Raw genomic sequence first — 26,087 nt, 5'->3', positions numbered from 1 at the left:
TGTTTCATGCTGAAGAGTTACATGAAGGTTATTGAAATATATCCATTGGAGGCAGGCAAAATCAGGACTTTTGATAGTGCCGTTAGGCAAAAAATTGTGGTCCCTACCTGTGCCACATACCTGTGTGTATTTATCATTTAATGTAAGTATGGAAGCTGGCTGTGCAGTTAAACCAAAGGTCAGTCTAGCTTGATGTGCGCTCTCTCGCAGCGGTTGATAGTGGATGTTTAGGGTGCTCTGTAAGAAATGAGCCATATAAGAATAATCAGTTTTCTGCAGCTAGTGATTTAAAGGTGTCTTGAGACAGGAATGTAATCTGCATCACTGTGTATTCAATGGCATTTGCAAAACAGGTAGAAAGTGAGTGTTCTTGCTTCTTATGTGTTTTGTAAAACGTGGAGCTGACAGATATGTCACTAGTCATACCCAGCGTAATAATAGAGATGTGTAGAAACAGGTAGCTATAAATACCAGTCTCTTGTCAGCCTCATCCCTGCTGTTGTTTTCCAACGCTACTTTCCAGTGTTACTGTTGTCTTTCTCTACACCATGTTGGCCCAAACCTACAAGGCCAGGTATTTATTTGGGAGTAATCAACTAATAGGTTCAAAATGAGTGGCCTTCCCATCTTTTCTGAAAATAAGAGTTAAGACTCTTTCTGAAAATAAGAGTTAAGACTCTTTCAGAAGAGGGCCAAATCATCTGTTAATAATGGATGAGCTAGAACTCCTGGTGCCATTTTCTGTGCTAACTCGAAATGCTACTGTGTGTTGTTAACTTTTGTTTGTATGAGTTAGAAATAGCGTCAGCATTCGCTAGGAAAAGCCTTAAAAAGGGATGGCCTGGAAAGATTGGAAGGAGAAACATAGGGAAATCTTTGCAACTTTGCAAAGCTGACTTTCCTCATCTCTAGTTTTGTAATGGATGTATACATCCAATTAAAACAGAATAGCTTTTTGGTTTGTTTTTTTTTTTTAATCAAACTGCAGATTAGTGCATTTTGCTTATTGGTGCATAATAGAATCTGAGATTCTGAAACACAATTCTATGTCAAAGTTGAATTTCTTGTTACAGGAAAAATMTTTTTAATATTTAATATACATTTTTAATTCTCACATAAGATGTATAATAGTATTTTTTACTTTCTATAAAGTGCACAGAGTGGATGGGTGRAAAACAAAAATGCTATTAAGCATGCTGCATTTTGTAAGCCTACCTTAAATTAAAAAAAAAATTGTAAATCCTTGATCTAATTTCTATTAAATTTTGTTTTCTCAGATCCCACTGAAACAAATATATCAAGTCCATAATAAAGATGATTCTCTTCAATGCAGGATCATCTCAAATAATTTTACTTGATTTGTTTCCTAAAAATGACTTTGTGAGTACCCACAAGCCTGCTATAAGAAAAGCTTTGAGACTTTTCTCATAGGAAGTCAATAAGACAAAATGTGTATTTAACACTCTTCTGAAAACATAAATAATATACAGATAATGCGTCTGGGTTTTGATTGAAGTAATTTTCAAGTAAAATTACTGAAATAATATTTTAATGGGGTTATATTAGTACATGGCATGAGAGAAAAGGAAGGGAAAATATGAAATCCCCAGTGCTATCTCCTGGATTAGAAAAGTTGAATGTCCAGTGATTCATGCTAGAAGTTAGTTAACAGATTGGTATTAACATATTAGTCTTGCCAAAGTTACCTTAGGGTCTTAAATCTCCACAGAAACTAGGGATCTCTCTTTTAATGAATGACCCATACTGTCTATATTCTCTCTGCAAAAGCTGCTTTTACCACCATGCCTCAGTCCAAATAATCACTTTTGATGGTGGAAAAACTACCTGTACAAAAACAAATGTAATGATTTTGAAATGCAGAAGGATCTGTGCAATGGTCGTTCACATCATCCTGCAGTCATCTGCTGTGTGATAGGTGAGGAGGTGCAAAGGAATTGGAATGGCAGTCCTTGCAGATTGATCTTACCTCTTTGCAAACCAAAATGTTGGGATGCCTTGCCTCCTTAAAGGATGCTCTTAGAAAACCAAATTTGTCTTGGAACAAGGAGCAGGTCAGAAAATAATATGCAGAGTCACTTTCTTGGGTTCCCCAACTATTAGGCCCAGTATTGTTAGGGGATAAATTAATGAGTCAACTGTGTACCACATTCAGAAGTTGCCATGTTACTATAGTAAAGGTAGAAATGAAGAGCTTCCCCAGCAGATTGAGCCCTGTGCCTGTGCTGCAGAGCCGCTTTGCAAGAAGTTAGGTTAGTTGGGTGGAATTTTCACAGGCTTAGGGAAAACTCATGTCCTGTATATGTCCTGTGCAAAATGGGGAGTTTGACCTTGTAAAACACAGGGCTGTCATCTGCATTACAAGTGCTACATGATATAGATTACCTTATATTTATTGTGTGGTTAACCAGCACTACAGAATAGTTTTCATTTGGGAGTCTGCAGTAGTCTGAGGTCTGCTGCTGAAGCATCTGTGAAAAAGTAGTTTGGAAAATAATCTAATGTCAGAAGGCTTACATTTACTGTACAAGGGTTGGCACTTGTGCTGGAAAACATAAAAGTTCCTCAAATTCAAGAAGACGGAAAACCATTGCTCTACAGGCTTTCATCCTGCTTGTGTTCCTAGCTGTCTCCGCCTAAAAYTGAAGTAGTGTTCATCTGCCTGGGGCTAATAAAGCATGAGTTGTATGATATCAAGAAAATCTGTTTTACAGTGCATGATCTGCCATGGACTCATTCTGGAACGAGCAAGGAGGAATAGCCATGTGTGAGAAGATAAGTTGGTGTTCACCTGTGACTGGTGATAGGAGGAATTTATTTCAGAAGAAGGGCTTGCCATTATTTCGTTTTGTCAATGGACAAAATTTAAAAAATCAAATGCAAAGGAAGGTGATCAGTGTATAAACCAAAAACATGGGAGATCCTCACAAAGTTGGAGAAAGCTTGGTGAATCGTGTCTCTATCTATCAGCAAGTTTGACAGTCTTAAGCATCTCCCCAAGGTTTTTAGATGTATCTTTCAGTCTGAAGTTCTAGGCATAACCTCCTGCCTTGACTTGCTGAGCTCCTTCCTAATCATCATGATAACATACACGCCRCTTGTGGCAGTAGTATCTAATATACCACCAGTGGGTAATGGGAGCACCAAAATATGCTCCCCAAGGATTTCCAAGAACTTGCAGGATTAGCTGTGGAATCAAGCGTTTCCCATTATATTAGAAGAGGGAATTGTGGTGGAAATGGCTGTGATTTAGAAGTGGTGGGAAAAGTGCTGTCAGATGTCATGTTTCATGTTCATAACAGCTTGTGAACAGGAAGTCTCTCTGCTTGAGCTCATCAGGCATGGCAGCTACTAAATAAAGACAGATTCTAAAACTGTTATGTGCTCCACAGGTATCCATCTTTATTTGGGCATCTTGCTCGCAGTTCAAAGAACTTGTAGCCAATCTGTTTAAATATCAATTAGGAAAAATGTCCAACCACAACAAACCCTAATCAGGGGTTCAGGGTGTTGAATGTGAGATAATGGTACTTTTGGTTTTATCTGGAGAAATGTTGAATGGAGCTCAAATATTCCCAAATCAATTCTCATTGTGCTGGCTCACGTGGTAAATGTCACATAAAGATAATACTTTAGTAGAAAGATACTTTTCTTCACCAAAGAAAGAGCTCTGCCTCATTACTTGTTTTTATAAGTGATTGACCAAATTTTATAAATAGCTGTCTAACTGCTTTTCAACTTCCAAAAGGCATTCTAGGCAATAAGTGCTATATGGACCGTATARCCATATAGTTATATGTTAGAGCTGTAGGAAAACTTCTCGTTAAGTTATCAAAACCTCTACAAGTTCCTCAATGAAGAGCAGTTCCTGRCATTTATTTGGTCTGCTCTCCATTCTTGCTGCAGGAGTGTTAGACAGGCTGCCATAAAAACAGAGCATATGGCTGGTAGGTTACACTAAGTGCATATGGAGTCAGCAATTCAGATTTTGTCTTTTTTTTTTTTTTAAGTAACGTTGAACCCTCCCCTCCCCTCCAATCCTGATCAATAACCTTTCATTGGAAAGGTGCATTAGAACCAGTAAATACCTCAAACTGGAGGAATCCTGAAAGAATGAATCAAAGGGGGTAGATTCTTCAGTCTGTTGTCAAATGTGTAATTTATATTTTGATGCGACTTTTATTTTCCTGATGTGATAAATGATATTTAAAGAATATTAACTTAAACATGCAAAATAGCATGTACTAAAGACACCTACTTTCTTTCCTTACTCTGATAAAATTCAGAAATTTGTGCAGGCCAGAGCCTCCTTAGAGAAGGGCTTGCCTGTTGGGAAACTTGTTCTCTTTTGCCAGGATAGGTAGTCCATCTTCTTCCCCAGAAGGGAAGGTGACTCTCATAGACACTACCTTATTCTGTGTGACTTTTGGCAGCTTGGTTCATGCTTGCTGTGATCGATTTATTAGGGTAAAAATTCAAACCCCGGACAAAATAGGGACCTGCAGATGTAAGCCTTTTCCTTAAATTTAGGATATAATAATTGTGATGGGAGAAAAGCAGATTAAACAAACAAAGACCCTATCCCTCTACAACCAGTGATAAATGGACTGATGTGTCATCTGCCTCCAGATGCATCCTCATGTTTTCAAGAAGATGGTTATAAATGTGAAGGTGTTTGCACTTGAAAAATATACATATTGTTTTGCCAGCTCAACATACCCTTCTGTATTTTGGGTTGCTTTTAGAGTTTTGTCCTTTTTTTTTTTTTTTTTTTTTTTTTTTTTTTTTTACGGGGAAGGGGAAGGTTTGTTGTCTTTTAGCAAGATACAAAGCATGATGAATATTGTGTTCAGCCATTGCAGAAGAATAGGAAGCAAATAAGACTACAGAGAACTTGATGTTTTCTGGGAACCGTATGAAATGGTTTCCAGAAAATCACCCCAACACCACCACAAATTGCCTCCAAACCATCTCCGTTAAGCTGCTGTGGCATTTTTTATTTCTCTTTTAAGATTGGAAAATAGGGCTTTTGAAGAAAACATTCTGAAGACATTTTGAAGAAAACTGTAAAATTGAGTTTATTTTTTTCCTCTTGGCTACATTAATAGGAAAATCAGTGGAGGGACTGTGCAATTAGTGCTCTTGAGGAATTTACACTGAAAAAATATCATACTAAACAGACTATTGTACCTGTGGTACTCYACCCTTTCTCCAATGAGAAACATCAGGCACTTTTCCCTCAATTTCCATCCTGCTCACCCTTGACCTTGGTGTTCTGAGTAGCTCTAGTGGCTATCAAATTTTACAGTTTTCTTGGACATAAGCGTCTTGAAAACATCATGGCAACTTGAAAACCATAAAAAGTGCATTGTGTGTTCCTCTTTGATTCATTAGATTAGGCATATCCAAGGTCACAGCATCTAAAGAATAAACATTTATGAGCCTAAGAATAAAATATCACAGAAGGAACCAGATGTAACAAATGATAAATTTTAATTGTTTTCTGTTGTTGAAAAAATATCTTATGAAACCATCCATGGGGGAAGGGATTTCCCAAATGGCCTTTACTGTGAGATGGAGGTGAAGGTTTCCTTTGGAAGAGGTGGGGGGGGGAAGACTTCCTTGCAGTTTCTTTTTATGTCAGTATTTTCCTTACAAAATTTCACTTGGATGCCAAATGCTGTTATCACAAAGCTTACCAGGGGAGCAGAATTTCAGCAGATCGAGTGGAGAACTGATAACAATTCCTTGATTGATTCCTCATGCATCTGGCTGAGTCAACTCTTGAAAATTATAAGAGGCAGAGAACCTAATGATTTCAGATGATTCTGAACATGTGGAAATTTGCAAATAACTAAACTCCTCCTAAGAACTTTTTTGTCTTAATTTTCCCACTCTGCTTGAATGCTTTACAAAGATCTGAATTTGTGGCAAATGTAGCTGGTACTTACCAGAACAGTCTTTCACCTTCTTTTCTTTCATTTTTTCTTGCCTTTAGATTTAAAGCTGGTTCCCTATATACAGGAAAGTTCAACTTGCTGTGAGGAATGCAGAGGTAGTAAGTGGGCTCAGGTTAGCCAGTGTGTACGTAACTGCTGAAAGTATATTAAATGTGGAAAGTGCCAAAGAAAAACAACTTATGTAAGCATGCCCGTGATATTTTTATTTTAATGGATTTTTCAGCCATCAAATCCAGTCATTAAAGTTAAGTGATAATGAGTAAGGCGATGATCTGATTATGATCCAAGACTTGATCTTGATTCTGTTGTCACTGTTGCACATTTCTTCATTTCTGCCTGTTTGTTTAAAAGTAGAGTGTTGCTGCTACGCTGCTTCTTGTTCTGCATTTGGAAATGGAAACAAGAAATGTGAGTGTTAATTACAGCTCTGATGTGTTTTTACTGTGTACCCCAGGAAAAGAGTCTTCCAGGCTCCATGAAGCCAGTGTCAAAGATGCCACTTGACTTTTGCAGGGGTTGGACTTCACCTCAGAGCATTTCATCTTTGGACATTGCAAGGCTAGTTCTTTCCAAGCATCTGAGAACAAGGTTACATAAAACTCAATGGTGGGGTGGACAGCTCTATTCATGCTGCATCTCTGTTCTTAATTGTGTAGGATTTGGGACCTAGGATGGGGCTTTTCTTCCGTATTATTTGTAGAAATGAGGTTGCTTCACTGGTCTAAGGATGAATAGTGACCAAAGCTCGGTCATGAATCAGTGAAAATTCTTGAAGGCCTTGCAAGAGAGACCATAAAAGTCAGAAAGTATGCCCACATGGAAGTATGTGTTCCAGCATTTTGCAATGTCCATTGCCGCATACCAGTCTTGCCTAAACAGGCAATGTGCCACAATTGGAAAGCTGTAGCTGAGGACAAGACAGAAAATAGAGTTTTGTAAGTAGTATCCTTTGGCTGTAAGGATAGAACAGGGGCTAGCAACAACCTCTCATGGAGTAGGAAGGTAAAGCACTCTTCCTTTGCTAGCAATCTCCTAAAGAGGACAGCATTATCTCCTGTCTCCAAAATGCTTTTGGTGGTGGTGTTTTGCTTAAAGGAGCTCAATAAGCAAAGATGAACTGRAAGTATTTTTCAAATACTGCATAAAATACATGGGGTTTCCATCAAGATGATGCTTGCAAAAGATTTACTCAATATTCTTCAAACTACTTTATGGGTCAGACTCCTTTAGGAAGTGTCCCATGGCAGTGTAATGCACCTGTGCACTAAGTTTTGTTCATGGTTCTCTAATTTAGAAGAAATTGATGTGAGCAGACACCTTCTGTTTGATTAATTATTTTACRAAGTCCAAGCATTGTTCTGTCCCAAGTCAATTGTAATTCGTGTTTACTAAATTAATTCCAGATCCTTCCCTTGTATCAGTAGTCTAGAAAACTTTTAAACATAAGTTTTACCCAGTCCTACCCCAGTTTTGAAGTTCTATCCTTGCTTTGTGAGTATTGGGGCTCTGCGGCCCTGGTATTGAGAAAGGCATGAAATTGTGCCAATGCCCACTTTCCCGTTTTATGTAGGTATTTTTGGAATTCAGCACTGAGATGCATGCAGCCTCATGGCTTTAATGGCTCAGGTTTTCTTCTTGTCTGTTAAAAGCCATAAGGTTGGTKTGACAATTTAGCTGTGACACTGAGAAAAGTCATCAGCTCCATGTAGAGGTTTCCTTTGAGTTCAGTCGYCTTGCACATAATGAGCTCTATCTGTGCTGACAGCTTTTGCTCTGTGTGTGCTAATCATTTTGGGGCACTCCAGATGTTAATGAATGGCAGTTGGGCTCATGAAGAATGGGGGTGGATTGGTAGCACTTGGCACTCAGGACATCTCATAGCACTAGGCTGAACCTGTTTAGGCAAAGGGACAGCTAGCATTTTCATTGCCTCCTTTTTAAAAGYTCTTTGGTTTTAATATAATTACTTAGTTCATGTGGGATATCCTCTTTGAGTGCCACTGCTGTTCACTAATGACTAAACGAACAGTGTACTATTAGAAATGACCTTAATAATTTTGGTGCAGTTAATTATTTTTCAAGGATTCCTGCATTTGCTGTCATTATTATACTATGCAAAATTAACGCCTCTTAGAGAAGAAGCTGCAATACCTTTTTCAATGAACTTACTTTGGTGCTGTCTTCATTAGAATTCACAACAGTGGCYTATCTGCACAGCAGGAATTAGCTGAAGTTAACACTTTGTAAATATTTTCTGACATAGAGCCAGATTTCAGTAACTCCTGCTAAAACAGGGTCCCTGTAGCCAGGACAGCAAATCATTGGATCAACGGCAATATTTCTTTCTCTTCTTTTATTTAAGAGTTGCAGCAATTTCTTCAGGGTAAATGTCAATGTTAAACGATCAAACACCAAAAAGATAAAGATAATTGAARTCGCACAATTTATGGAAAAAGTTAACTTTATGAGTTAGAGCTGTTTGGAGCCAGGAGTTTAAGATCCATTTCTATTCACTACAGGGGAGAGGGGGAGGAAATGTAATAGCATATAACATTACTAAGAGAAAGGTATATATCTGGCCACAGGGAATTTTGAGTTTTGTAATGCGTGAAATTAAGAGGAAGCACACAGGTTTTGCATATTTGAACTCGTTCCTTTTGTTTATTGACCTATGAAACTTCCAAAAAAAAAAAAAAAAAAAGAAAAGCTCAATGTTAGCAGGCTGCCTACAATGTTCTGCCTGTACGTTACACTCCTTTAAGCAAGGGCTTCAGGCAGGTCTGTGAGCAGAGAAGGCAGGAGCGTGGTGTTCTTGTGCGGTGTACATTGGAGATGATACAAATTTCAGTCAGTCTCCTGGGTGAGAGCTCTTGAATGACAAGGTGTTTTAGCAGGGACAGAGACAGCAGCCTCCCTCTCTAGGTGGCTCTTAAGAATGCTTGGCTCCTTTCCTAGTTTTGTACAGCTCTTAAAGTACAAAGGGGAGAAATAACCCTCTAATCTGCTGGGAAAAGTTATTAAGGTAACTTGAACTCCTTGAGAGAAAGAGATGAAAAAAAATCTATGCCTTTTGTTAATTTTCCTGGTTTATGCATCAGCTAGGTTAGCCTTGCTAGGAGTTAGGTATTTGCATTATATTACCATCTAGTGCTTCTAATTTCTGTATAGCTTTTCAGGAAGAACCGTAAAAAGGGCAGCATTCCAAAGACCTTTTATTATTATTATTAGCTTTTATTTTGTTTTATTTGTCTCCTGTCATGGCTCTTTTGTCTCAATTTAATGAGTAGTCCTATTTGATTTGATTTGATTTGATTTTCTTTGATTTTCTGTCTTGGCTTTGATTTTTGGCTTGAGAAAGGCCAGCTCCTTGCGGGGTGGCACTGAGTAACACCACAAATGGTAACACCACCACTTCTGAATTCCGTGTTTTCTAGAAACTCTGGCCTAGTCAAAAGCTAAGAACAAAGCTTAAAAGGAAGCTGCCTTTCTTTCCCTAGAACTGTGAAGAAGCACACATGACATCCAAATCACGTTATGTGCTTCGTATTTTTTGACTCAGTCTCTTACATCATTTTACTGTAGATATCTATTTTTTTGCCCTTGTTGCTTGAGAATGATAAAAAGTTTCTGGAATTATTACGGCATATAACTTCAATATTATATTGGAGGTGTTTGGAAGATGCCCAATAAGTGATAATTGATTTAGCAGTTATTCTTTTCATGAAAAATCACAGATGCAGTTTTTCACTGCCATATTGGACCCCTGAAGCTAGAGCACCTCCACTGAATGTGCTAATTTTGCACTTGAACTACTGAGGGATGGAAACCTTCAGTAAAGGATGGGAACTCCGTAAAGCAGAGCTGCGGTCAAAAGACTAGGAAGTGTATATTTCAGCAGCAAGTGTGTTAGATGGATCCCCTCTCAAGTTTCTCATTTACACTGTCTTGTACTGAATGCTGAGTTACAGACAAGTTAATCAGTTTTACTGATAAAGCCAACCTAATAATGCTGGTTTTGTTTTACTGGGGAGCTTGTAGAAGGAGGGCTTCAGAGCTGTGGGATGCAAGTCAAAGGAGACCTGCTTTTCCTATAGTGCTTTAAGAAGTAAAAAAAAAAAAAAAAAACTCAATGTCTTTGTGAATCTAATGTATCAATTATCCCTGCAGTGTATTGAAATATATATCCAAGATAGCTCTAACATACCAACGTGGTTTCCTAAGAAGATGACTTTATTCATAAATTTTTTATGGGCGATATAACTTAGGGACAGGAGCTGCAGATTTTGTTCTAGCACACAGCAGATGGAGGACTGATAGAATTCCATGTCTTGATATGAGGCTRGGTTTATAATTGTATTTTTAGTTGATTGAGAAATGCACTTCTGAATGGTTGACAGTAGTGGCTGTGAGGGTGACATTCCATCAATAAGTCAAGATACAGTCTGTTTAAAAAAAAAAAAGACATTTACACTTTGTGGAATGAATTAAAAAATGTTTTTTTGTATGAGACAGGGAAGTCCACAAAGGGTTGCCCGCAATTGAAGCAGAATGTCTATCTTGTGATTCATAGTAGCCTTTCAGATGTATGTCAGTGTGTGCAGAAAAAAAAAAAAAAAAAAGCGTAATTCAGGTGTATGTTCTAAGAATTAATCTTTGAACATTTTTTGTTATTACTGTACATGAAGTGATCTAGTAATGACAATTCTTTATGTAATGACATTAGGGCTTTGTGCAGTTCTGGGCTCCCCAGTATAAGAGGGATGTGGAGCTTCTCGAGAGGGTCCAGAGAAGGGCAACCAAGATGATTAAGGGAATGGAACATCTCTCGGACGAGGAGAGACCGAGTGAGCTGGGCCTGTTTTATCTGGAGAAGAGAAGGCTGAGAGGGGATCTGATTAATGTGTATAAGTTCAGGAAGGGAGAATGCAGGGAGGAAGGGGACAGGCTGTTCTCACTGGTGGCCAGTGATAGGACGAGGGGTAATGGCCATAAGCTGGAGCACAGGAAGTTCCATCTCCAAGTGAGGAGGAACTTCTTCACTGTTAGGGTGACAGTACTATGAGGTGTGCCTGCTTGAGCGGGAAGGTTGGACTAGATGACCTCTAGAGGTCCCTTCCAACCCAATATTGGGTCCMCAATATTCTGTGATTTTGTGATTCTTTAGAGGAGGACAAAACTGCACCATAATGTTATCAACAGCGTATTCAAAGAGCTCAGTTAAGTGACAGTTAATTCAGAGATGATGTTCTTCAAGATCCATTGCACAGAAAATAGCCTTACATTCTCTCAACAATAGATTAGATCTTCTTTCATCTGAGAAGACACTTCTGATGTGATTAAAGGCATACATTTATGTTTAAGCTACCCATTTCAGATAATTGTTTATTACTACGAAGTCAAAATAGTTTAATTTGCTGATTGGTTATTTTAAAGAAAACAAAGAAAACCACAATTCAGATCTTAAAAATCAGTTTTATTTTTATTTTTGACAACTTATCATGGTTTACTACGATGACACTATTTTGTGAAGGATTACAGAAGATTGCTACAGTTCAGTTGTATTTCAGTGAGCAATTCAAAGGACCTTCTATGGCATTAAAGGTGCAATATGAGTATGCAGAATGATAAGGAACATGCATATGTTCAAAAGTTGGGCTTAGTTGGATAAGTTCTCTGTATTCTTTAGATGTTTGTTTTTACAAAATATTTTTATTTCTCTTTTGTTTTAGATATTGATGAGTGTGAAAATGACTTCTACAATGGGGGTTGTGTCCACGAGTGCATCAACATTCCAGGCAACTACAGGTGTACGTGCTATGATGGGTTCATGTTGGCCCACGACGGCCACAACTGTCTTGGTAAGTAGTGAGTGCCAGCAAGAAGGGTTCTTTTCATGGATGTGGTAAGAAAGCCTGATATTTTTGCAGCATTTTATCACAGACGTTTTTAGTAAAAACTTSTTACCAACTCCACTGGATAAGCTGAAATGTGTCCCTTCACTGCCGTTTGTATCACACTGTTAAAATTGGCAGTCCTCATCGTAAGCATCAAATCGGTTTGCCCATCTCTAACAGCTAAAACCAAACAAAAACCCTCAGAACCCTATGCTGGATATTTGGCTGCTTTTTTCTTTAGGAAAAATAATTGGTCCCACACACTTAAATGTGCTTTGTTTCTTCCAATTATAATTCCAGTCTTAACTTTAAAGCTCCTCTTCCCCCTTTTTAAACTTTTACAGTTAAAATGACACAGTACCAGGAGAGACTGTATGAGCTTACATTACTGAATGCTAAAAGCACAGGTGTGATGAAGGAATACTTRGGCAATACAATAGGGCAAAGAAGCAGTTATCAGCAACAGCTGGTTATAAAGCAGATGGRCACAGTCCACTAACTGTACAAAAACAGGTTCTGAGCAGGATCTTAACTACTTTAGCAGTCTGAGGTCACTGGATCTGAGATTCTGATTCCTGCCCATTCCTCTGCTTTACTTAGGTTTAGTTTATCTTACAAACTAAAGAAGTGTTTGTTTTGTGTTAAATTTCTTCACACCAATTACTTGGAAATGAGCTTTATGACCCCATACATTCTCTTTCCCATACCTGCTTATTTAGCAATCATTGGCTAGATCCTTGTTATGTTGTCTGCTTTTCAGCCTGTTTATCCAGGATTGTAATACACTTTACAAGGAGCTATCTTTCTCAAAACTCCCAGTGTAAATACAATGACCACTGTTTGATACAATCACAAATTCATTTTGGGGTGATGTGTACAGAATGGTAATGAAGGGGGTATGTCGTCTGTGTCACTCGGCACCTTTATGTAGTAAAAGCTAAGATGCTTTGCAGTGAACATCGAGAAATCGGGTAGCGAACCAGAAATAATAATGTCCAGTAACGTCAGTCTACACTCACTGAAGCTATGGAACAACTAGAATTTCTGAGCAAAGTTTCAATTGGCCTTTCAGTAGATGTATTTCCTACTTGGTTCATTTTCAAACCAAGTATTATTTGTTCAGATGGCTTATGCATTCTGTCCATTGACAGCTTTTTGACTCAAATTTCCAAATTTCATTTATCATCAAACAGACTAAATGGATTTATTTGTCTCAGCCTGAGCTGGTGAAAGGATTAAATGTGCAAGAAACATTTTTTATACAAACTGCAGCCAACCATTTGTATAAAAATTAAAAACTATATTTACACTAATATTCACAAATATCTCTTAATAAAAGAAGATATAAGCATAATCAAAGAGTACAATTATTCAAATCCAAATAAATATGCATTTACATTGTTTCAAACAGGTTGTTATTTTCTACTTGGTTTCCAAAAGATACCCTTAATAGTAGGGAAAAGTGGGTGAGCAAATATAAGCAAAAGGAGTGACCTGATAAAGCATGAAAACCTTTTGAGACCTGTAAAATTTTACTGAACCTCTTCTGCTCATGTGTCTCTTCTGCTTCTGATCATGTGTCTCCATGCAGGTTGAATATATTCAGCCAAATGTCTCATGTTTTTGTTCACTGATTTCCATTCAACTACTTGGTTTTGGAAAATGGAAAATCTCCAATAATGTAAACTGTTGTTTTGAACTGAGAGGTGTGGTTCAAAGTCTTGATCCAAGGCTTACCAAGAGATCTGCAGATTTGTCAGATTCAGTGTTTGTCTACATGCACATTCCCCTCAGAGCTGATGTTCTGCATTCCTCACAAAATGATAGCAACTATGTTCCTGTTAGAGGTTCAGGGAACTGAAGGTGAGTAGGAATGACAGCAAAGGGCTCCCTTTCCCACAGGAGGTAACTTTAGGATACTAGAAGAGATCATCACTGCCTTACCAATTTGCGGACCATGGTCTAMGGGAGGATCTGTTTCTTAAATGCAGAAGGAACATTGGCAACTGTTTTTTGATATAAGCCAGTAAAATAAATGCTTTTGCATAGAAGAAGTGAAAAGGGAGTCAAGGCATATCCCTCCTTTCCTCTTTTGTAAAATTTTTGTGTATTTACTAATGACAAAAGTACCGTTCTCCTGCGTTTGGACAGCTGAATCACTCCCTCAATCACTTCTGCTCAGTTTTGCCACCTACACGTTGTTAGAAATCTTGCCTGGCAATTTGAGATAGAAGGGCTTAGGGATGGTGACCCCATAATAGCTCATTTATAGTCTAGGAACCTCTAGAAAACAAGTTGTAATGGAGAAGACAGCTACAAGGTTTCTGTGCGTCTTCGTAGATGGAAGTCTGTGCAAAATCTTAAGCTGTCTCTTGTCAGGGGTTACATTCCTTCTAAACCTTCACCGGATGTCTTGATAATAACGTCAGTTTAGGAAGATGGTTACAATGTTCTTTATAAATAATAAACTTTGAGTATTCAGAACTAATTTGACCAGATGAGGTGGATGGGTTAAGTGTTTTTCCTGTGCCCGTCTTTCAGCATTTCTCACTTTTTAATCAAGTGAAACTTCTTATTTATTTATTTGTTGGGAAGAGGTGTTTGGTTAAGATTTCATGGCTAGAATTTGTACTGGAAGATGTCCAAAACTGTCCTTAAGGGAAGTCAACTCACTCTATTTGACATTTTTATTGAGGAATTTCTCAAATATAACATGAAATGACACCATAGGGAATTGAAGCTATGATGAGATCCTTGTCTGGCTCAAAATAATTTATTTTAGCACTGTGATCACTTGAGATAGCAATGGTGCTTTTTTAAAGTTGCTCTAAATTATGTACAGTGGATGCAAGGTTACCATTTGGTTTCAGGCAGTAAGTTTTCTTTATCCTTCATTTGAAAATGAAATATGTTTTCTTCTCTCCTATATGAAATATCAGTCTGGGCTTTCATATAAGCAATTAGCTCACTAGTCTTCATGTTCCTTCATGTTCCTGTTTGATCTTCTTTTTTTTTTTCTCTTTAACTTATTGATAAATTGGTGTGGGGTTTTGTCCCTTGTGTTTTACATGTTGAGACATGTTGTCAATCTCCACTTGCTCTTTCCTTTAAAAGAGATCATGGATAACTCATCATCCTTACCATCACTCCTGAACACTTTACCCATCTTGTTCTGAGTAAATCAGATTTTCTCAGCCATCCAATAAAACCTGGGGCTCTATACTATGGAGTATCCATGTGTAGGGCTTAATAACCTTTAATTCAGAGAAAGTTGCATTATTTTTTTTTCTAAAGGACTCCCCTTTGGAGAACCATTATCTTACCTTTTTTCACTGCTGTAAAAAGTGTAAGCTTCCTGGGATGAAGTATTCCCGAAGAAGAGAAAAATTCTTATAATGGATTACTAAACCTTAGGGCTTATCCAGAAAAAGCTTCCTAGATCCCCCGCAGGAAGTAGTTCTCACTGCATTCCCAACTAAGTCTTTCAAAGTTAGTCAGCATCAGAACACAGAAAGTAGAGGAGAATGCCACATATATGGATGGAGAAGCTGAGAGCCTGGCTTCACAAGAGTTCCTTGCCAAAGGGCACACACATCMGTGGATACTCCAACTGTTTCAAGTCTTCTGGAATTCACCCACCTGTGATCAGAAAGTGGAAAAAAATGGGGAAAAAAAAGCATCGTGCCAGAAAAAATACAGAAACAAAAGGTGACTGCCATTTGTTATTACAAGAGAAAAATCTCTAATTTCTGCGCTCTTTTGCTAGAAGGCACAGTTTTGTATACACATAATTTAGCAAATTCTTCCTGAAAACTGACATTGCTCTTTGATTCCTGAAAATCAAACCATGTCAAACCATATCCATGAAAAATATTTCATGTCAAAGAATGGAACTGCATGCAGCAACAATTTCCTTTTGCATATCCATTCAGATATGAACAGTTATGATTCTCCAGCCTAAAACATGAGCATTACCTGCTTTATTTGTTCTCAAATAATATTTTACATTTTTTGAGTAAGTGATTGAGTAACATGGAAGCCTGGGTGCTCCCAGATGCACAATGTCCAGAAGTGGTACATAACTGATTTAAGATTACAAAATCACCCGTATGATTACAGAGAGCAGTGCCTTCCTTTTCATTTAGCTTTATTTTTCTTCCTCTCCAGACAGCTGTGTACAATGTGTTGCCTGCTTGAACTCCAGATGAATGCTTCTATTAGTCATGTTTATTTTTCTTTATGTTTCCCAATAGTTCAAATAGATTTTTTTTTTTTTTTAATATGAACATCTTAAATATAAAACTGAAGAGCTTTTGGAAAGCTTTCATTTTTTAAAAGCTTCTTAAAAATAAATATTTTTAAAAGAAGCTAAGAAATGGGCCATTTATTTGACTGTCTTCTGGATTTTCYTGCCTTTCTATCCTTATTCCAAGAGATTGTTAGGTGAGCCAAACATTTAGTACTGATCTCCTTTAACATATCAGCAATGTCTCTAATAATAAGTTTTCATATAGGTTTTCATGGCTGGTAACCTTAAACTCCTTGGCAGACRGAGCAGGGTTGAATAAACCCACTAGCTCTTAACTCTGCATTTTTATTAAAACACATTTACAGKTAGGATATTTTTAGGAGAAATCAAAATATTGAAGGATACATATAATTAGGGAACAAACTGCAAGTGATTTTTTTTCCCCCCTCCTCCCCTACAAGTTTTTTCCATGAGCAGGACTTGAGTTTGCACCTATTTGCTGACTTAAGAGTAGGAGGCCAGACTCCCAAATCAGGGCTCAGTGGATGGGGTTGAGGCGAGATCTCATCCCAGTGACAGGATGGGAATGGGTCCTATCCACTCCTATATAGTTACAGACAGAATGAAAAGGGTGGAAATGCCAGTTATAACAATAAATAGYGATCCATTCATTGGATGTATATTTCTGTTCTGTATGTCTGCAAAAGGTGAATGGCAGTAAGCTGGGGTCGCTTAAGTGTAATAAGAGCATTGGGGTTGAGAGTCCTTGGAGATGGATCCCACTGAACCTTCTCCCGCCAGGCTATAGTGGATGCTTTAAGAAAAATACACGCTGCAAATTGCACAACTAACTGAGTTTCAGTGACAAATGCATTCTTTCTGGATGAAAAAACTTGAGCACATTTCTGAAATTGTCTGTTTTTCGAGCCCAACCCTAAGTGAAGAAAATTGCTCTCTGATATGGTTCTTAAGACGTTTTATTAGTCTTGATTCATTTGTCCATCAAATGAATTATATTAGCAGTGGTTCATCACAGTTGTCTGAAGTATCAGGTACCTGTGGTGCAGAGACGTGCATTGGCTTTTATAATGTGTACTGCTCTCCTGCAAAGCCTTCCCCTACCTGATGGCTAAGTACTAAGCAAATACAGAGTCCGGTACTTGGAAATATCCAGGCTCTGAGCTGTGGCAGGGTCCACTGCGGATGTATAAGGCTCGTTATCAGCATGTGTGCATAAAAAGCTGTATGCAGCAAATAGTGCTGAACTACCAAGAAGACAAGGCCTATGTTTCTAGAAGTAGTTTGTAATTTGAGGACTTCTTAATGTTTGGGTGTCCCAGAGTGTGATTCAGTTGATAGTGTAAATATCTGCACCTGAGACAGTGCTTCCCTTGAAAATACTAGAGAGAAATAGTATTTTATGAGTGAATTCCAGTATTCAGCCTTCCCTTAAGCTAGGATCTAGACATACTGCATGTATAAAATCCCACTTTTGGTATTTCCATATCTGAAAGTTTGTTCCTTGAAGGACTCTAATGTTTGGTAACCTAACATTAATCTTTTTGTTCAAATAAGATTTAACTTTCTTTACATGTTAATTTACCGTATGTTTGCTTTTTTTAAAGCCAATGTGCTCTGAGAAGTACCTAAACAAGAGACAGTATAAATCAGCTTAGTTCCAAGGCTTTTTGTTAGGTATGGGGAAATAATCAAAAGTGCGAAATAAATCTTGATCGCTGTCAGCTGTGAAGTTAGATTCTCAGACTGTCATAATAAATTAAGAAGCCAGGAGCTATGTGACAGGAGCATCAATCTCAGTCTCTTGTTTCTGAAGTCATCTTGTTTAGTTCCGTCTTTCTTTCTTTCTTTCTTTCTTTTTTTTTTTTTCTTTTTAATACTTACTCCCTGGAGGGGATGATCAATCACACTAAGGACTTCTCTACATGGAACGCAGGGAAGTAAAGAAAAATCAGCATAGAGTGTGAAAATGTGCAAGTTAAACCACGTTAAAGTGCRTGTGGATGCTCTTACATGGGCTAGCATGGCACTAGAAGGCTGTGGCTTGGTTTAGCAAACAGAATTAGAGTTTTGTTCTGCATTGTGCATCCYTGCTGCTTTAGCTTGTTTATATTAGTATATTTATATAAACAATATGAAGCTTGCAGTCACTTGGAAAGTCCAGGGTTTCAGCCTGTTGCATTTGTGTTGGCTTGTCTGATTGTATGGCAAGATGGCACCCCGTGGAAGGGTGTTTCTGTCACTCTGAGAAATTATGTGGATCCAATTAAAACACTGAAATAATGGGTTAGATATCAGATAGAGGCAGTAACCCATGATGTCCTTTAGTGACTTCAAGTACAGCCACCATTACTATACTGTACTTGGGATGCAGTCAGGTCAGATTTCACTCATTCTTATAGCCAGAAATGTCATTAGTTATATATTTATAGCTCTTATTTAAGAAGTAGCCTTGTAAACCTTAAGTATCATAACTTTGCTGACTGGTCTTTTCATTAGACTTCCTGGTAACAGTGTGATTTATATAGTTAAATAGTCATCAAAAAGCATATCTGCTACATAATGGTAGTGCAAACATAGCATAACTGCCTGTTAGATTAGAAAAGGAAGCAGGGTTCTTTTCTAGTATGGGAGAGCAGTGCAGGGAAGGTCAGTAGTGAATTTGTTGTCTATTTGTAGAGAGTAGACAAAAAGTTTATCTGCTTGTTAAATAGATTCCAGAATCTCGGCAKTCTGTAGTATCCTGCTTTTGCTGTCTAATGCTCTCCATGGATTTGTGTATCCTGAAGTTATCCTGTTTACTTCAATGTACAATGTGAAAATTTAAAATCTGGCCCGGTCTGCAAGACCAGCATCCAGGATTGTTATTACTTCTTCCAGTAGCTTCTGCTGACTTCATTTGAGATTCTCTTCAAGTATTTGAAATCATTCCCTGTGTACAATTTTCTAACTTAAATTGTATCAGATGGCAACATGTCACTTTGAGTAAAATATGGGCAGGAAGAATCACAGAAAGTCGATAAGTTTTTTTAATTTAGCTTTGCAAAGACTGTCGGTATCATATATATCGTAATAACCATATAAAATTGTAATTAAAAAGTCACTGGAAATTCYATGCAAGCAAGATTGTTTAGAGAACTTGTAGGATTTAAGGGTAAAGCGGAGTTGATTAAGGGAGTATTTGGGARAAAGAAGAAACTGAAAACAGTCTACTTCACTAAATAAGTAAAACTGGAGTGAAGATATGATACTGTATCATAGGAGCGAGAAACAAGACAAAGCTGCTCCACTGCATCTTAACAAATGAAAATATTAACTGAAGAGCAAGTTCTAACGACAGTGCTTTTTAGGCTATAGAACAGTCCTTTCAGCAGCATAGTTATACCTTACTTAAAACAGAATTAAGGTATAACAAAGGAGTTTAAAAGCATGGAAAAATGTATTCGCTYGTGCCATGTGGATGGCAGTTACAGGCAGCCCTCAGCAACCTTTGAGTTCCTGGAGACCCTAACCTGGCAGCTCTAGGCCATATGTTAGTGCACTGGCTCTCGGGGGTTTTTATCCTCTAAGGAGAGCTGTGCAGAGACGACAAGATTTCTGTTCTGCAACAAGATATACAAGATTGTGTAGGTCTTCATGAAAAAAAAAAGATCTGGATTGTTTTTTATTGTAAAATAAACTATATAGATTTTCATGATGATTTTTTTTCCTTGTAATAGGTACAGTATCAGACATAGTAAAAGGAGAAAAGGCATTGCTGATTTTTTGAAATTTAAGGTGAAATCTTCTTGAATGAGAAAGAATTTTTCTAGAAGACTGGTTCGCCTTCAAAAATTCTGCAGTCTATTATAAAGGTACAAGCAAGCCTGGAAGTGAAGTGATCAATTTTAGGGTATCTGCCTCAGCAAAAAAAAAAAAAAAAAAAAAAAAAAAAAAAAAAAAAAAAAAGCTGACCATGACTTTTTCAAGGTATGCTCTATCCTGATGTCGCTGTTTCATCAACATGGGTTGGAATGACAGCAGCGCAGACTGAAAAGTTTTCCATTTCTATTTACTCATACTGTTATATTGAAGTACCAGAGTCATATTTTTTAGATAGATATTAGCGGATTAAAAGTCACAATATTTCAGTTTTACCTTCTGAAAAATAGTTGTTGTAATGCATTATGATGAATACGTTATGATGAATATATGCACTACTGTATTTAGACTGAACTGGGGAGCTTGACTGATTTTCTTTGGAATCTTTGGTAATTATTGAATTCTTTCAGTTTATTTTGATGATATAGCTAAGAAACTGCTTCTGAAATTAGACAGGGAAGCAATAAGAAAAGTCTCAATATGAAAAAAGAAACACAGATTCTGTATCCCACTAGTGATTTACAGTAATAGACATGGAGCTGCATTTACAGGACAGGGAGCCAGCCTTTTGCCATGCTACTCACAAATCATTTAAGGCTTCCTTGTGTAAGATCTGCCCTGATCTCAAATGCTCAAAACTTTCCAGCATTGTTCCATTTTTCATGGCCCCCTCAACATGTGGTATGTCAACATGTCACTGCTTGTATGGCCATTCCAACAGGAATGCCTGCCTGCAGCAGCCCATCTGATACCCCAGGCTTCACTCCTACATGCTGGAATTACTCCCTGAGCTTCCACACTTATCTGGAAATCATTTCTTCCAAAATATCCACTCCAATGCAGCACCGTGGTGCTGGGAAGGAATGGAGTAGAGAAGCAGGAAGAATATGTACCTAATTGCATCACTGTAATTAGGTTAATTTCTAGAACTGGTTGCTGCTTTGGATTAAAAGTGATATACTTTTTGGTTTAGATGTGATAAGTCCTCAAATTATTTTATATAATGACTGTGTAAATGCCTCATTTGTGTAGTGCTGTGCTTTCTAGCTTGGATGAGGAAGACAGAGGGCTGAGGGGGATCTGTAAGATCAAGAAAGATACAGAAAAGGAAGGTAGTGAATATTTATTATTTCTCAAAGTAACAAGGTTAAGGCACATTCATTGAGACTATAAAGCGGCATGTTTGAAATAAATGGATGACTTTTCATGTAACTCATAATAAATTACAGAGCTAACTACCCCATCATGTTATACTCAGAAGAGATTACACAGAATCACACAAAAAAGTCTATGGGTTGGCAATGGCTGGGCCTGCTGCTTTCGAAAGGTTATGAGTTAAGTGATTGCTGGCAGCTAGGAGAGTATGCCAGGGATGGTTCTGCCCCATTTTTGTGATCTTTTCCAGATTTTCCTGTTACAGGATTACAGGACAGTGTTAGAGAAAGGATGTTGGGCTAAATTTTTTCTTTTTCCTACAAGAATAACTACGGTAAATACTTCTTTTTCCCATGAGCTGTTCAGCCCAGCTTTCCTACTAGAGATACTGAGAATAAAATGTTTTTAAACTTCCAAAATTAGACATTTTGATATTCCCACTGCTAATCATTTTTCTTACAAATACAAAAGATCCTGAGTGGTGTTTTGTTGCTTAAATTGGAGGAAAGTGTGGAGTATCTCTACCATCTTTCTTACGGTCCATCTCTTTATCCCAATGTTCTGCACCAGGAAAATAGGCAGTTTAGTTTCCAAAAAGTTTCTGAGAATGGCTTGGAGTAAAATCTTCAGAATCAGCTSCCTGGATCTTGAATCCAAGGCCTATTTTCAGATCCCCAGTGTTCTGACTTTCAAATGCTTGGGAGAGTTGGGAAATGAGACTCAGATTTGTGAAGAGTTGGAGTGCTTATGAAAATGCYGACACACAAGAAAAGTATTAGGGGACAGAAGAAAAAATTGTGGGAGGAAGTGGATAGTGGACCTAGTATTTGTGACATTGACTCTGGGTAAACTGTTTCCACTTCTGTCCCTTCCTGCTTGTGGTTTTGGTTTCAGATACCCTTAGCAGAGCTGATTAGTGGCCTTCTGCCTAGATGGTATCCAAACAGGTGGGCCTGTCAGCATCACTTCTTTAGGCAACAAGCTGAAGGAAGCTCTGAGCTAGATCAGGGTGAAATACCAGTGGAGCTAGTTTGAAAACTTCATCAGATAAATTAAATGAGAAACCAGAAGCATTTGTTTATTTGATAAGTGAAACATCCATCCTTATCATAGCTGTAATTTTTCCTACCCTTTGATATTGTTCCACACTATGCTCTGTAGTGGATCTCATCTTACCAAGATACCAAGTACAAGTTGGATTATGCAAAAGTGGTGGGTCCAGAAAGCAAGAAATCTAATGCAAATTCTGGTAGGTATTAATTTGCATAGTGCTTCTGCTACATAGGGGTGGGTGTACATATACGTATGTATATGTATACATGTATCTGTTATCTCTTCCTCTTTTGAATGTTTTCTTCCTTCCCAGCCTCTCCCCGATCTTRCTCTTCCCTTCTTTTTGGTCCTTGATGATACCTGGCAAATACAAATCTCAGGCCCTAGTTTCCCTGGAAACAGAGGTTTCCCCCTCTGGCTCAAGGATTGCCGAGGCCATCACAGGATCACAGGACAATTCTCTGTGATAASAACAGTGACTTAAGGACATATTCTCACTTTCTCATAGCTTTACTGTCTTTTCCTTTGTTATTTGAGGWTGAGGTTTTGAGCAGCTGTTTGGAGTGGCCATAACCTTTTTCCATCCTTCTGCTAGTAGCTCATATAGGTCCATTCTGGGATTCTGGGGCTCAGCTACCCCATAAKCAGTGGATGGGAAACTCTTAAGAATCAGTGCACTGTCAAATGGAGAGGTCAACCTGCCTGAGTGCAGTTTTGACAGACAAAGAGAAACAGATTTGAGGCTTCAAACAGTTTTAAAAGAAGCAAAGGGGCAGCTGCAGTCCCCAGGAGACAGTCCTGGTCTGGCCAGTGATAGCTGATTTGGTGCAAAGGATCAATGAAGATGTGCATACTATTAAAAAAAAAAAAAAAGAAAAACAAAAGTTTATTAAAAGTAGCCAAGAAAGTAAATTTTGTATTCATGTTTAATAGGTTTAAAAACCTTCCAAATGGGTTTCATTGGGGTTTTACTCAAAAGGTTTTATGTCATCAGAAGTGACTTTTTCTTTTCTGTGTGTACAGTTAGGCCCAGGGGCAGGCGTAACCTGGCACAGAGGGCTGATAAGTAAAGCTGCTGAGGATCCAGCCTGGGTTTTTGAAAACACCCAAGGGCCCACTCTGCCATGCAGAACCTCCAAAACTGGAGCCAGCAGAGCTTTATTGAAAAAAYGGCTACTTATTTTGCTGTTTACGTGAGAATTAATCTCTAGAAAATGTAGTCCCAAATTGCAATCTCACTTACACTGTATTACCGGTGTTTACATGTTCAGCTGGGTAACTAGAGCTCCACTGAACTAGAATTGCACAAACAATGAAAGAAAGAGAGTGGAATAAAATACCCTTTGGCAGCTATTTCCTTTGGGAACTTTGAAGAAATTTAGATAGATGAAGCAATTCTGCTGGATCTACTCGAGCTTGTGTTCACTAAGGTTCACTGGAGTTCTCTGCTAACTTCAGAAGACTTTCTACCTCACTCCCTAAAATAGAATACTAATGGCCTGATCATAAAGTGATTTAATTGGAACAAATAAGTAAATTTAATATTTTTCAGGCAGTCATGATGAACAGATTGTTTGGCATGACGGATATTAAGTAATACTGCCCATGAAGACTGCAGTAATGCATTGTACTCCAGAAAGCCCGGCCCTAGTGCAGGCTTGAGACCTAAGAAGAGAAAGTGCTAATCCTGTGCCATCAGGCCTAGGTTTAGTGGATTTATTGGAAAGTTATGTATATGATGGAGATGCAGGTAGCTGWGCTAGATCCCAGCTGCTCCCTTTCTTCAATGCCTTCTCTTCATAAATACATATTCAAAMTTTTGTTTGAATTGAAAGTAATTGAAGGCAAGTAATTGAAAACAATTGGAAGAAACTCCTCATAGAAAACCTTTTAAAAATGTTTGAGTGAATGGGAATAACTTTTGTTTTAGCATATGGGTTTCAGGGTTAKTGTTAAAATAGAGTTATCTCATTACGGAAATAGTAAATCACTGGCATTTACTATCAAAAACAAAAATAAAGTGTTTATAAATCATTGCATTTGTTTCAGATTATTCAGCTGGAAGGCAAACATTCAAGTTGCTCTGTGATACTATAAACAGAATGCTTGGAAGATCATATACTTTTAAGCAAAATTGGGGTTTTGTACGAGTCTCAGCTGAGACTTCAGCAAGTGTTCCACTAGTTTCCCGGAGATCCTGGTGTTTATTTTAAAGGAACAAGTTTGAGTTGCCATTAAAGTTCCTGGGCCAGCAAGGCCTCATGACTCACAGCTGAAAGCTCCCACCAAGTTGTCTTACTCATCTTTCCTTCCTACACTGCAGTAGGCAAGGGAAGTGCATRCTCTCCTTTCCTTACTTCCTCCATTCCAGATAAGAGGAGACTGCCTGGCTTCCCTAGGTGCTGCTGTAATTATCCTAGAGCTCTTCTCTTTGTGTGACAAGAGCTGTGACTTCAGAGTCACCTACACTGAAGCACAAGCAGCACTGACAGTGACAGCAACTTAGCGCAGGCAAGAGCCCAACCCTCTGGACATTCCTGCATTAGTTACCGGCCGAATTTCTCCTGCCCTTCAGGGCTCCTGTCCTGCCCTGGAAGAGTGTCGGCCCAAGAAGCTTGGTTTTGCCTTAGTGCAGCATGACCAGGCTTGGAGGAATGAATCCTAGGGGAGCTGTGCCAGCTCTTCTCAGGTTTTGAATGTTGCAGATCATTTGGCCCTGTGGTGCTTCCTGCCCCCCCCCGCCCTGGAAAATGAAAGCAAAGCCCATGCCAACTCGTTGGCTGACATGTTGGCGTGCTCAGCGAAATAGCTGACTCCTTGCAGGGGCTCCATAAAACAGCAAAATATGGATTTCTCAGGTGGTAAGGCAAAGAGGAAATGGAGAAGGGGGAGAGCTTTTATGAGCAAAGCAGAGAGCTGCAAGGTTGAATGTGGGTCAAATATCTTTTAGTGGCAGTGCTCTCACAGTGCTGAAACATGTGTCTCTTTTAAACATCACAGCATAAAATTTTTAATACCAAAGAGATGTGAAGGGGGTGGGCAGGGACCCTCAAAACAGCCAGTAGCTAATACTGCCTTTGTGGTTTTATATATTTGCCTATTAAAATGACAATACAGACATGGAACATTTAGATTTAAGAAGCCTTTCTTTCATTAAACAACATTAAACAAACTGACAAAGTAGGGGGTTATGACTCCAGTAATTGAAACATGCTGTTCTGTTCAAGACCAGAACTCTATAAAGACTCTTTTCACCCAGTAATGTCCTTTGTGTTTGCCTGCTACCCCTGCTAGAAATTACTGTAGGCCTGAAGTATGTCTTTCCAAGTAGAGTGGGAATGACAGAGCGCAACACCGCGCTTGGCAGATGGGGTCACAGCCCTCTTAGGACGTTAACATTCATGGCGCATTGGAAATCAATTTGCAGCTCGGAGTGCATGGAGCCGGAGCCGCGCTCCCCTCCCCACTGGTCTTTTAATGTTAACTTTAAACCCGGGATGCAGGAAAAAGAATTAGGTGGATTAATTTGGATTAACTTTAATGGGGTCTGGGTAGTGCTCATTAGCTTAATTTACAGAGTGCTTTTTGGTGGATTCCCTGCTCAGTTAGATGTATGTTCTGGAGCCGTATGTTACTTTATACTTTTTTCTTCTCTCTTGTAGATGTTGATGAGTGTCAAGATAACAACGGAGGGTGCCAGCAGATCTGTGTAAACACAATGGGCAGCTATGAATGCCAGTGCAAAGAGGGCTTTTTCCTGAGTGATAACCAGCACACCTGCATTCATCGCTCTATTGGTGAGTTTTCAACATGTGATGTGTGCTTTTGAGAATAACTCTGTTTAATAAGAAATGCAGAAACTGTTGTTTTCCTTTATCC

The 26,087-nt window shown here is 38.4% G+C and overlaps 1 protein-coding gene across 1 annotated transcript in view; it reads left to right on the top strand.

Moving 5' to 3' along the window:
* The window catches only part of SCUBE1 (signal peptide, CUB domain and EGF like domain containing 1), a 226,792-nt gene that overhangs the window by 66,079 nt on the left and 134,626 nt on the right, over positions 1–26,087 (top strand). The window contains exons 4-5 of the mRNA XM_026054268.1: positions 11,708–11,836; positions 25,871–26,005. Of these exons, the coding sequence (XP_025910053.1) occupies positions 11,708–11,836; positions 25,871–26,005 (264 nt within the window). The remainder of the gene's footprint in view (positions 1–11,707; positions 11,837–25,870; positions 26,006–26,087) is intronic.

This window comes from Nothoprocta perdicaria, unplaced genomic scaffold, assembly GCF_003342845.1.
Source record: "Nothoprocta perdicaria isolate Ctin4 unplaced genomic scaffold, notPer1 scaffold_120, whole genome shotgun sequence".
Classification (NCBI taxonomy): domain Eukaryota; kingdom Metazoa; phylum Chordata; class Aves; order Tinamiformes; family Tinamidae; genus Nothoprocta; species Nothoprocta perdicaria.
Note: the sequence above shows the minus strand (reverse complement) of the source record. Positions and strands in the feature narration are given on the sequence as shown.